The 13,149-nt window shown below is 46.8% G+C and overlaps 1 protein-coding gene across 1 annotated transcript in view; it reads right to left on the bottom strand.

Moving 5' to 3' along the window:
- Positions 1 to 7,160: 7,160 nt before the first annotated feature.
- Positions 7,161 to 13,149, bottom strand: part of LOC308418835 (pregnancy zone protein-like) — a gene marked incomplete at both ends in the record, with an annotated part of 46,415 nt that continues 40,426 nt past the window's right edge. Inside the window, 2 exons of the mRNA XM_080914397.1 lie at positions 7,161 to 7,364; positions 8,989 to 9,101. Coding sequence (XP_080770523.1) covers positions 7,161 to 7,364; positions 8,989 to 9,101 — 317 coding nt within the window. The remainder of the gene's footprint in view (positions 7,365 to 8,988; positions 9,102 to 13,149) is intronic.

Genomic DNA, 13,149 nt, shown 5'->3' with positions numbered 1-13,149 from the left:
GACAGTGATCTTGTCTTTAAAACATGATAGTCCTCTCCGTATAATGCCTTTAATATCTGTTGGGAAGGAAACGTCCAGACTTCAAATCTCCTTATTATATGTTTCCTTTTTTTGTTTACATAGGGAACGGTGTTTATAGTTGTGTGTACAGTGGGGGGGGGTCTACAACAAGAAGTGTATGTTTTCAAACTACTTCTTAGTGATTTAACCGTTTTTGTAAATCATTTCAGGCTTCTGCAGCTGTAGAGCCTCACCCTTGCTTTCTCATGCATCTGTGTGTCCGCAATACCAAATAGCTCCCGCATCCGTGTGTCCGCAATACCAAATACACAGGTTTAGTATCTTTGCCTGTTAGTGATTGTTTCCCATGTGTAACGATTTGGTTGAGGTGTTAAATGGTGAACGAATGCTGTGGATGTGAATGTGGGATGTAGTTTTAACCATGTGTACTTGGTCACAAGGGCTAATCTGCAGTAACTATTGCTGTTTTATTTAACAATGCCTTGTTGCTTTGTATGCCTTAACGTTCGGGTATAAAGATTGTGTGTCCATCCAACAGGGAGCCACAGTATTTAAATTGACCAGCCTGATGCTGCAACAACTTTGAGGTGGCCAAATGTAAACTAAAGCCTCAATTAAAGTGGTGCAATTTTGTATAACTTAGCATCTGTAGTTCAATAAATTTGGATTGACGTGCAAGGGCTTGCATTATATAAAAAGAAGAAAAAAAAAACCCTAGATGGCACTATTCTCTTGGTTTTGGGGGGTCCCAAACTGAACCCAGTGTTTACTAATTATAAATGCTTCCTTAAATGTCAAGCAGAATGGTCATTCCAGAAGGTTCTGGAAGCATCAGTCGCAAGGAGACTGTTTAGTTCCTCAAGCGCTTCCTGGAGTCCATGAAGGCTCGTGGTTTTGCACTTCAGGGCATCCCAGCAAACATATTTCTGAATACAAATGAGGCAGCTGTGTTCCCCCCACCCCATCAGAATATCTGGAAGATGGGTTTTAGTTTCCTAGATGGCAGGGCATAGGAAAAGAATGAATAACTTTTTGTTTGTTTTCTTGTTTTGTTGAGACAGGGTTGTCTGTGTAATAGTCCTGGCTGTCCTAGACTTGCTTTATAGACCAGAATGACCTTAAATTCAGAGATCTGTCTGTCTCTGCACCCTGAGTGCTGAGAATAAAAGCATGCACAACCATGCCCAGGGAGTTAGTGACATTTTGGAAACCCTGGCCCCTCCCTTGTCTCCTTCTCTGTCTTTCCTCCTCATTTCTGTTTTCTCTCTCTCTCTCTTTCTGCCTTCTCCCTTCTATTTCTGTTTTCTTTCAGCCTCTTTCCTTTTCCTCTTGGCCAGCCGGCTTGCCCAGAGTCTCTGCTTTGATTCTCAGTCTTTTCCTGCTCATTATTGCTCTCTGTCGCATGTGGTCAGATAAAGTATGTGGATGGGTGGCAGAGGCTTCTTGGAAACCTGGTGGAGTAAACGGTCTCCCCACAGGGCCACAGGGGCTGTTCCAGGAGCTGTCCGTGGTACTGAAGCGACGCCTACTTAGGCGCGGAGGGCAAGAGCTGTCTGTCTGTCTGAGGCTGGAGTGACTTGGACTGTCAACTGACTTTCAGTCGTCTCACCAGCACCAGGTGGCACCTGGGGCCATTGTCAAAGGGAGGGGGCATTCCCCAAGTCGTTGCACTGTTGCTGGGTCCCTCCTTCAGTACATGTTCCCTCCTCCCTCTGCAAGGGTGTCCTGAGTAGCAGACACAGTGAATTTAGACTGAAGGAAATAGGTAAGTAAAGGGTGTAAGGATGTGCTGACTTGGACGAGAATTGCCTCCATGGGTTCATAAATTGTATGTTTGGTCCCCCATTGGTGGAGCTGTTTTGGAAGGATTAGGAGATGAGTCATTGGGGGTGGGCTTTGAAGTTTTAAAAGCCCATTCCATTTTCCCAGTTAGTTAGCTGTCTGTCTGTCTCTGCCTCATGGTTGTTGTCTCAACATGTAAGCCCTCAGCTACTGCTTAAGCACCATGCCAGGCTGTATGCTGTCATACTCCCCACCACGATCAATAGTTATGGAATCCTCTCTGAAACTATAAGCAAGCGCACAATTACATTTGTTTAAAAAAATGAGTTGCACTGGTCATGGCATCTCTTACTCAGCAGCAGAAAGGTAGCTAGGACAGAGGAGATGCAGAGAAATCACAGAGGCGAATGTAGGACCACAGCTTTGTTTCTGTTGCCAGCGTCTTCTCTCTGGTTAAACAGGAGCTGGAAATACAGACCCTGGCAATCAGTACTCAGTACCTGCCCTGATGATGTGAGGGCAAAGGAAAGGAGGAGCTTTGAGGGGAGAGGGTGATGAGAGCTGAGAACTTCTTTTCCACTCCTCGGTGTCGTGTGAAAACTGGTTGCTTCAATTAATGTTAATTAAATAAAACTCACCTCTGGCCAGCCTCACTTGCTTCTCCCACCGGTGTGGAGTTGGAGATTGCGGGTCAGGGCAATGCTTCCTCACTGGGTAGATTTGACCAGACACTGTTGGTTTGATGGATCTGATACATCTGAGCCTCAAGAAGACTGGCAGTGGCCATTGTCCTCTCAGTTTTGTGGTTTTTCTTTTTGGCATAAAGTACAGAATGTTGGTTTTCCTCAATGCTCAAATCTCATCTAAAGGTAACATTATGTCAGGATACCAAGTGGACCCTTCCTTTAAAAAAGGAAACAGTCCCATCCTGGTTCTGTGGGGACGACTGTCTCCTGGTTCTGTCACATCGAGAAGGGTCTGAACTGTGCCCACACCCTCCAGGCTTAGGATGTGGCCAGATGCCAAATCCTCTAAGTGACTGTTCTGGTTAGCTCCCTTATTCATCTGTGACACACTTCTGCCACAGTGCCCCTGACCTGCAGGATCCACAGCCCGGAAGGAGCTTGGATTGGACATTCTCTGGGAGATTTCTCAGGATCTTAATATTTTTTTTTTTTCTGAAGACCATGCTCCAGTGAGGCCTGTCTTAGTCAGGGTTTCACTGCTGTGAACAGACACCATGACCAAGGCAACTCTTATAATGACAACATTTCATCGAAGCTGGCTTACAGGTTCAGAGGTTCAGTCCATTATCATCAACGCGGGAGCACGGCAGCATCCAGGCAGAAATGGTGCAGGAGGAGCTGAGAGGTCTACATCTTCATCTGAAGGCTGCTAGCAGAATACTGACTTCCAAACAGCTAGGTTGAGGGTCTTTTAAAGCCCACACTAACAGTTACACACCTACTCTAACATAGTCACACCTTCTAATAGTGCCACTCCCTGGGCCGAGCATATACAAACCAGAATAAGTCCCACACAGGGCACCTTGCTAAAATACCTGCTCCTTGGAACACCTTCCCTGTAATGTCTGCTACCTTCTGAAACAACTGTTTGATTTTTAATCTGGTAGAGTATATTATATCATGTTCCCACTACAGTACATGAAAGTGAGTCCTGCAATAATTTTGATTACTTCATACTGTGTCTGTGATGGCTGTTGTCAACTTGATTATAACTGGAATGAACTACAGTCCAGAAACCTGTGGTGTAGATTTTAAGGCAGGAAGACGCACATTTAATCTGGGCCACACCTTCTGTTAAAAGCCTAGATAAGGACAATGGGAAAAGGAAGTTTTAATCTTTTGCCTGCTTGCCCTAAACTTGCTAGAACATCCATTTCTTTGCTGGCATTGGTGTCTTCTTCTTTGGGAATTCCAGCATATACAGAAAATTAGCTGAGACACCCAGGCTTATGGGGCTGAGCAAGTACTGGATTCTTGGACTTTCCATTCATAGCTAATCATTGTTGGATTAGTTGGATTTACAATCTGTAAGTCATTCGATAAATTTCATGTGTGTGTGTGTGTGTGTGTGTGTGTGTGTGTGTGTGTGTATTTCATTCCATACATTCTGTGACTCTAGAGAATCCTGACTGATACAGTGTCCTAGAGTCAACAAAAATATGTCACTCATTTGTCATACAAGTACCTGAGTGATGATCACTGCTGTATTGTCTTCCATGGGAGTCTATTTCCACTCACCAGGAGTAGCAGAGGGAGGGAGGAGAAGGAGGAATCAAGCAGAGCCCAACACAGTTGTAAAAGGACTTGGTCTCGGGAGGAGACATTGGGATCTACCCTCCCTGCTACGCTTATAATCGGGAGTCAGCATTAGCTCTTCATTATGTCTGTGAAGGAGACAATGGCAGGGGACACTCCATGCTGCTGTTACATCTGGTGAACCCCCGAAGCCAAATGAGGCCAGTACCTCTCACAAGAACAAGAGGCTTAATCTACAGGGACTGAGGGATGAGAAATGAACACAGAGGGTGTTGACAGAGGTCACTTTCAGCCGGAGCCTAGGCTAACCTGGCCACAGAAACTCTTATGTCTTTGCTGTTGTTGTTTTGTTTCTAACCCTGGAAACTGGACAAGGCACTGGCCATGTCTGTGCCCTGTGACCACAGGCCCCAGCCACATGAGACTCAGACAGATATCACAAGATCTGATGTGGTTGAGGTGTGACCACATCAAAGCCCACAGTGAAGTGAAAGCCAAGTGAGCACAGCCTTGCTCATAGTTGGCTCCCAACAGCCTTTCCTCTCTCGTGACACACATTCAGCCTAGTGAACTCTGGCTCTCAGGGGTTCCTAATGATGCTGTTTACTTCTTCCACCAAACTTTAGGATGTTTCTCCTTTAATTAACCCATCAATCTCCCAGGTCAAGAGGTAGGAAAGATGAGTTTATGTTCAGATTCTTATTTTTAATAAGGAAAGGCCTGCAGCTAAGTGCCCCATGAAGTTGGTTTTCGCTGGAGACACACGTCCCTGCTGTGTCTGTGCTAGGACAGGCAGGCTGGCTGTGGGAGGGAACACAGAGACACAGGGATGGGGCGCTGGAGGGCAGAGGTGGGTTGGTCTCACCAGTTCCTCATGCCATGCTTGTGGACACACAGATACCTTCAGACATTGTTGCTAAAAGGAGGAAATTGGGGCTTTCTGAAATGACAAGGGAGTGGCCTGGACTTGTTTTGTGACATGTTTTGTGGCTCTCTTGAGACAGGCGTCCTGTGCCGCGGGAGTCATGAACATACTCAGGGAAGTCACCATAGAGGTAACATGGCCGACAACCCACCTCTCACTTCGAAGGTTCAAGTCTGAGAAACCTTGTGACCAGTCATGTCCCTTTTGTCCCACCCTTGAATTCAGGAACTGAGGGTATTGCCTTTGTATGGCATGAGACAGAGAAAGCGAAGAGGCCACTGTCCCTAGGGTGAAACTCAGCAGTGGCAGTAACAAGACATGCTGTTCAGAGCCCCGAGAGGGTGTGGCTGGAGGAGGGACCACTTGCTGCACTCCCTCTAGGCTCTGGGGGGTCACCCAGACCCCCCTAATTTCTTGGAGTTTCAGCATGGCTCCCTCATTTCCCATCTGTATGAAGAAGAGAAATCAGAAAACCTCGGAGCCCGGGAAAGCTCCAAACCATGACCATGGATGCAGGGAAAGGAGAAGGACACGGGAGGAAAGGGGACTGGCAGCCTCTCATCTGTCCATCTCCGGCAGAGACCTTCCCTGCAGATCCCAGGTCGCTGTTAATAAGGCCACCACCCCCACAGTCATGTAGCAATCCTTTATTTCCCATGTGTTTCCAGTGTCGGAACAGGCCCCAGGATGGAAGATCCTGTATGTGAGATGCTTCTGAGGTAGAACACACGTCTAAAGTGTGGTCCATCTCAACCTGGAGCCCTCAGGGTCCTGGCCTTCAGTGCTGTGTGCTTGGTCCCTTAGTTTGCGGTGTTGCTCAACACTGAGTTAGTGGAGCCCAAAGACAGCACGCGAAGGAGGCTGACTTGAGAAACCTGAGAGGGACCCCTCAGGTAGGAGGACAAGTGTGTGAGCATGTGCCGAGGTGCTGAGGTGGGGTGATGCTCAGTTCAGTTGGCATGGAGAACAATGAGCCAGGAACGGGGCAGAAATGTGGGATCCCAACCTGAGCATGAGCCGGTATCCACTTGAGGAATGGATTAAGTTTTTATGTTTTTTTCCTGCTCCTTAGTACTCCACCCTGCCCCCACCCACACACACCCAGGGAGCTTAGTGGAGGGTTGATATACAAGAAGCTCTGCACAAGACATGGAGGGTTTCCTAGTGGCCAGCAGCGACACAGTCCCCAGGGTCCCAAGAGGCAGGAGAGGTTGCATCCTGGTGACCGTCCTCACACGAGCCTCGTCGGCTCCAGATGTGTCCCATCTTTCCTGTGTCTCTGTCTAGCATTTAGCAAGCTATATTATAAATTATAAAATAAACATGGAAAGTGCTTTGCTGAGTTGGGTGTGAGTTATATGAGCTCCGTAGTTCTGTGGGAGCGGCTGCAAATCGCAATGTTTTCCAAGGTAATCGTTTGGAGTGATTTTTTTTTTTAAAGCCCAGTGTTATTTCATCCACAGATCCACGTGGGATGTTGCCTCGGGTATATATGATCATGCTGGTGATGGCAGTGGGGAATTCCTAGAGGCAGCTATGTGTCTGGGGCTCCTGTCATCTGCACAAACCACGGAACAGAGAGATGAGCGCCTGTGTTCAACTGGCCTTTACATTTTATTTTTAAAGAGGCCCAAATGTCCAGATTTTATTTATAAAGCTTTCTTCCTTGCTTCTACACAGAGAGTAAAAATGTTGCTACAGTCAGAGCGTAACTGTTGGCACAGATGGAAGACTCACCCATCACAGCTGTCCACACGACAGCAAGTGTCATATGAAAATATTTAGTTTCCCTCTCTTTACTGAGAATAGATTCTTCTCTCAGACAATACATCCCCACCATAATTTCCCTTCCCTTACTCCTCCCAGCTCCCAATCACCTCCCCTCTCCTCCAGATCCGTTCCCCTTCTCCTTCCCTCCGGAAAGGAGCAGCCTTCCAAGGGACAACAACCAAATACTACAAAACAAGATACAAATAGCCTTTCCCTTCCCCTTTTATCATTCAGTCCAGGGTTTATGGTACAGAGCAGTCTACATTTGGAGTGGGTCCTCCCTCCTCAGTAATTTCTTCCTGGAATACTCCCCCCACCCCACCCCTCAAGTGTATCTCCTGGGTGACTCTGAATCCAGGGAAGCTGATTACGAAGATTAGCTATCGAGCAGGTGAGATGCCGCTCTGCTCACTTGTGCAGATCACACCTTTGCGAGCCAGAGCCACAAGGTGGGAGCCAGGTCCCACGCTTCTGATCTCGGCTCTTGGGAGCTGGAGGCCGGAGGCTGGAGGCTTTGGTTCAAAGTCAGAGCTTGTTTTTGATAGCCTCTGGGAAATGTGATGATACTGGTCTCTGGCAAACTCCTGACCGAAGAGTGTGCGAAACTAGTTTTTCTGGTCCTCTGCCTGTTGGTGTCTGTCACACAAGATTTGGGCTGCTAATCCCTGCTAATCTGATTTCCTGGTGTGAACTCAAAGGCTGCTTTGTTTCTGATTGGGATTAACTTTACAGACAACTGTGAAACCCCCCCACCCCCCCCCACCCCCCCCACCCCCCCCCCCCCCGCTAAAAACTACCTTTTACTCTTTTCCTGGCCTTGCCATGAACGAACTCCTATCACCTATCTCAGAAACAACCTGGCTTGTTCTTCTGAACAAATCAGGAAGTTGAGTGCCGTGAACACTCCCTTCCTTGGCTGTGCCCGTTTAGTCGGTACCTCCTGTAGTTACCTTTGTCATTTCTTCCAGACTCCACAAGCTGACAATGTCCTCCTGGTATGTGAATTCAAATACCAGTCTCTGACCCAAGGACCATCTCCTGACTACCCAGTACTGAACCTTCTAACTCAGGGATGCCCCAATGCAGCCGGAAGCCGACTGCTTTCTGACATGAGACCCCAAGCCCTCCAGTTTACTGGGCCATAAGCAGAGAAGGTCACAAGAGAGCAAGGGCACACTGAGGCTCCACCTCGCCTCCACGCAGGGATCAGTGGCAGCCTGACTACTGTCACGTAAATGGCTCACACATTAACCAGTCCCCATTCCCTTACCCAGACAGAGCGACCCCTGTCATATAACCCAAGTATGACCTATTCCCCTACCTTGGTCATGCAGCATAGGTCACATATTAACTAAGCCTGCTTCCCTTCCCTTCTGTCTGAAACCTTAAAACAGCAGACACCCTGCTCTGCTTGCTCTGTGGTACCTCAAAGCCCCGGCTGCACCGCCTGAGGCCCTGTTGCTGCTGACAATAAATCTGTTGAACCTGTGTTTCCTTTCCCACCCTAACGTGGAAACACAGTGATGTTTTGAGAAAGTGATATTTACTCAACTGGGGGGGGGGGATGAGGATCATGTTTAGAATAACGAATACAAAACCAAACAAATAAAAACCCATTAGTACGAACTCAGATGCAAAACTGAGTGATTGACCAGAGGATCCTGGGCGGTCTAGGGGCCTAGGCCATCAGTCTCAACAGCCTCAGGTGACTCTACCTGAGGCTTCAGTGTGACAGGAAATTCTCAGGGTCTTCACCCAACTGAAGCAAGAGGTGGCGGAGTAGTGATTTCTGGGGTGGGGAGGGAGGAGTCTTTCTCCAAGCCAGTGTCTGAGAATCTCTCCTTGACGTTGGGTTTCCACTGGTCTATTATGTTTGTCAGGGCCGCCCCACCCCAACCCCCCCATCTGAATTGAGGCTCTGTGCTAAGGACAACGGTCTCCCTCTAACTCCCCCTTGCGGCTGATTTCCTCTTGGCAGAGGGGGAGGGAGTCAGGGACAGAAAAACAGAATGGCTCTTGCCCCCTCTGCTGGCTGCCCGCATGGACGGCAGGAAAGGCCCATAGCAGGGGTGCAGGTAGGAGAGTATTTCTTGGCTTGCGTTTCCTTCAGGAACCACTCCTCCCCCCAGCCAGCAGACAGACAAACGATCGGAACGCGGTGTGAGAAAGGGCCTCCTCAAAGTTTCATCCCCCGTCTTATCTACAGACTCGCAGGGCTCGAGGGATGGCCAGGTTTCCAGTGGGCCACAGTGGGCCAGTGCCCACGAGGGTAGCACTGTACGGTGTCAGGAGGAGCAGACTCTTGCTGAGTTTCTGGCATTCTGCACGACAGACAGGCACCGGTAAAACTCAATGGCAGAGCCAAGTTGTCTCACCGTGGTGGACGCAACTGCAGGGCATAAGAGCCTTTGTCACTGGCTGTAGCAACAGATGCATGGAGGCAGGGTCGCTCAACCAGCAGGAAGTGTTGGTGACCATGTCCTCTCCCACCCCCCCCCCTTCTGTTTCTCCTGTAGACATGCTTTCTCTAGCAGCCCGACAAAGCCGGACAAGAATTATCTTCCTTCTCAGCACTTGCCTTCTTTCTATTGACTCAGGCCAGTACTGTGGGACATTTGAACAGGGTTTCTCTGTGGTCAGCTCTCTGTAGGGGACTCCACTGAGTCAGTTTGTTTTCGGACAGTGCACATCAGGGAAAACTTGACATGTCAGCTTGTGAACACAGAGGATTTGGAATTTGGCAGTACCTCACGTTGAATCCTCAGACACGGAAGGTGACAGCTAATAACTGTCACGAAAAGGCCAGCATGTGCCTAGGACTCAGCTTGGCTTCCGAAGACCATGAAGAATGGAGAACCTGAAACAGGCATCTGAGTCGTTTCCCAGACCACGGCTGGATTCCTTTCTTCTAGGTCTTTGGTGTCTGTGATTCCTGACATTTGAAGGCAGTACCAAAGCCCCTCCCCCTCTCCAAGATTCTAGGATACAAAACACAGCCTCTCCCCTGGTTTCTGTACACACTGCTCCTCCTAGGCCACAGGAATGGGGTAGGGTGGGGTCTGCAGGCTCTGGCCTTTCCTTCCTACCCTTTCCTGTCAGTTCTCATCTGAGCATCCTTCTCTGTTAACAGGGTCCTCATGTTGGCAAAGTACGTCCAGGCTAAATCAGGATCCACTTTCCACCGGAGGCCTGGCTACAGGTTCTCAGCTTCCGGTCACTCTGTGGAGCCTGGGAGCGTCACCCAGAACCCTTCACAAAAGCACTGCCCTTGTGAATCTCCCCAGGACCGTCTCTAAACGAGAAAGTCAGTATTGGGCAAATTGATGTGATTCAGCTGTGTACGATTTGAGTGGATACACCCAGCAGGTTTCAGATGTGGTTATAGTACAAATATGATTTGTACAAAGGGAGAAGCCAAACCCATCCGGAGATTCTGGACTAGCTGTGGATATTTCCTAAGAGGTAGGCAGTACCTTCTGGGAATGAACATTAATGAGACAAGGCACCTAAGAACCAAAAGTTCAGTATTAGGTGTAAACTCTCTCATCACTGAACATGTCCAGCTGAAAGCATCCAGGATTGTCATTAGCCCACAAGTGAGCTCCTCTGCCCCAACACAGGCACAATCCACACCGAAAACACGTTTTTCCAAAGCCAGAAGACAGGCTGCTCAGAAGAAGAGATATTCTAGAAGCAACCAAAGCAACAAAAACTTCTGACATGGAAACACATTCAGCATAAAAATATGCAAATAAAAAAAGTTCTTGTCTCAGGGTTTTACTGCTGTGAACAGACACCGTGACCAAGGCAACTCTTATAATGACAGCATTTAATTGGGGCTGGCTTACAGGTTCAGTCCATTATCATCAAAGAGGAAACATGGCAGCGTCCAGGCAGATGTGGTACAGATGGAGCTGAGCATTATTCATCCTCATCTGAAGGCTGCTAGGAGAGGGTTTAAGATGAGGGTCTTAAAGCCCACACCCACAGTGACATACTTTCTTCAACAAGGCCACACCTCCCAATAGTGCTACTTCCTGGGCCAGCATATTCAAACCATTACAGTTCTGTTGGTTGTTTTTGTTTGTAAGCATTTTAAGTGTTCTTATGAGATACATCAGGTGAAATTTTATATTAAAGCTAGAAACAGTTTTAAGAATAAACTGGAAAAAAAACCCACAAAAACAAAACAAAACAAAACAAAAAAAAAAAAAAAAAAAAAAAAAAAAAACAAGGTCACCCTCACTTGTGACACCATCTCTTTCTTCCTTTATCTGGAACTCTTTTTTTTTCTTTTAAGATATTTTTTATTGGATATATTTTAATTACATTTCAAATGTTATCCCCTTTCCCAGTTTCCCTTTCACAAACCCTCTATCCCATCCCCCACTTTTTATGGGGGTGCCCTCTTACCCACCAACCCCCTCCTGCCTCCCTCCCTGACATTCCCCTACACTGTGACATCGAGCCTTGGTAAGACGAAGGACTTCTCTTCCCATTGATGCCCAACAAGGCCATCCTCTGCCACATATGCAGCTGGAGCCATGGGTCCATCCATGTGTACTCTTTGGATAGTGATTTAGTCCCTGGGAGCTCTGGTTGGTTAATATTGTTGCTCTTATGGGGTTGCAAATCCCTTCTGCTCCTTCAGTCTTTTCTCTAACTCCTCCATTGAGGATCCATCCTCAGTTCCATGGTTGGCTGTGAGCATCTGCCTCTGTATTTGTCATCATATGGCAGAGCCTCTCAGGAGACAGCTATATCAGGCTCCTGTCAGCATGTACTTCTTGGCCTCACAGTATTGTCTGGGTTTGGTGGCTGTATATGGGCTGGATCTCCTGGTGAGGCAGTCTTTGGATGGCCTTTGTTTCAGTCTCTGCTTCAAACTTTATCTTTGTATTTCCTCTTGTGAGTATTTTGTTCCCCCTTCTAGGAAGGACTGAAGCATCCACACTTTGGTCTTCCTTCTTCTTCATGAGGTCTGTGAATTGAATCTTTGGTAATCTGAACTTTTGGGCTAATATCAGTGAGTGCATACCATGTTTTTTGTTTTTGTTTTTGTTTTGTTCTGTGATTGGGTTATCTCACTCAAGATGATATTTTCTAGTTCCGTCCATTTGCCTAAGAATTTCATGAAATCATTGTTTTTAATAGCTGAGTAGTACTCCATTGTGTAACTGTACCACAATTTCTGTATCCATTCCTCTGTTGAAGAACATCTGGGTTCTTTTCAGCTTCTAGCTATTATAAATAAGGCTGTTATTAACATGGTGGAGCATGTGTCCTTGTTATATGTTGGAGTGTCTTTTGGGTATATGCCTAGGAGTGGTAGTCTTCTGGGTCTTCAGGTAGTACTATGTCCAGTTTTCTGAGGAACCTCTAGACTGATTTCCAGAGTGGTTGTACCAGTTTATAATCCCACCAACAATGGAGGAGTGTTCTCTTTCTCCACATCTGTTACCTGTGTTGTTCTGTATTTCATAAAGGGAGTTATTTATTCTTAAAGTCCTCTAACATCATCATGAGTTCTGATTTTTAAATCAAAATCTTGATTTTTCCAGTGTGTTGGGGTATCCAGTACTTGCTGTGGTGGGAGAACTGGCTTCTGATGATGCCAAGTGGCTTTGGTTTCTGTTGCTTAGGTTCTTGGACTTGCCTCTCAACATCTGCTTATCTCTGGTGTTAGCTGGTCTTGCTGATTCTGACAGTGACTTGACCCTCCTGTGCTCTCAGGTGTTTCAGCGCCTGTGGGGGACAAACTCTCTCCCAGTGGGGTCTGGGTACAGAGAGCTCTGGCACCAGGCCAGCTCTGGGCATGGGGGAAAACAGAAGTTTTCTGGAACTCTTTTAATTTATTGAAAAACACTCATAGGCAGGTGAGTTTATCAATTGTGTGTACCGTCTAATATTGTACAATAGCACCCTGGTATGAACATGCCACAGTTTGTGAGACCATCATTGGCCTTACTGATGAACATTTGGACCGTTTTTCAATGTTTGAAAGCAGAGGTTCATTTTCTCCATGTCCTTATGGGCTAACAAACACATTTTTTAAATTTCCCTTTAGAGTGTTTCCCAGTGTCTTTCTTTTCATAACTTCTTTAAGTATTGTTAAAAGTTCTGCAGGGGATAGAAACCTTATTTCAGAAAATAAATATAAACATAAATGTACAAAAAGAAAACACAGTTGTAATTGTCATAACTTTATTCAACATATAAATTTTAGGAGTTTTTAATTCCTTTCCATTTATCTTGCTGTCCTTTCTTTTTACAGGTCTTGGTTCTTTATGTGTGGAGGAGTCCTTCTGAGGAAATCTATAGGTTCTTATTTTTAAGCATTTCCTTGTTCAGAGCCTAAACAGAAGAATA

The sequence above is a fragment of the Micromys minutus genome, assembly GCF_963924665.1.
Source record: "Micromys minutus genome assembly, chromosome: 3".
Lineage (NCBI taxonomy): Eukaryota > Metazoa > Chordata > Mammalia > Rodentia > Muridae > Micromys > Micromys minutus.
This window is presented reverse-complemented; position numbering and strand designations above follow the sequence as displayed.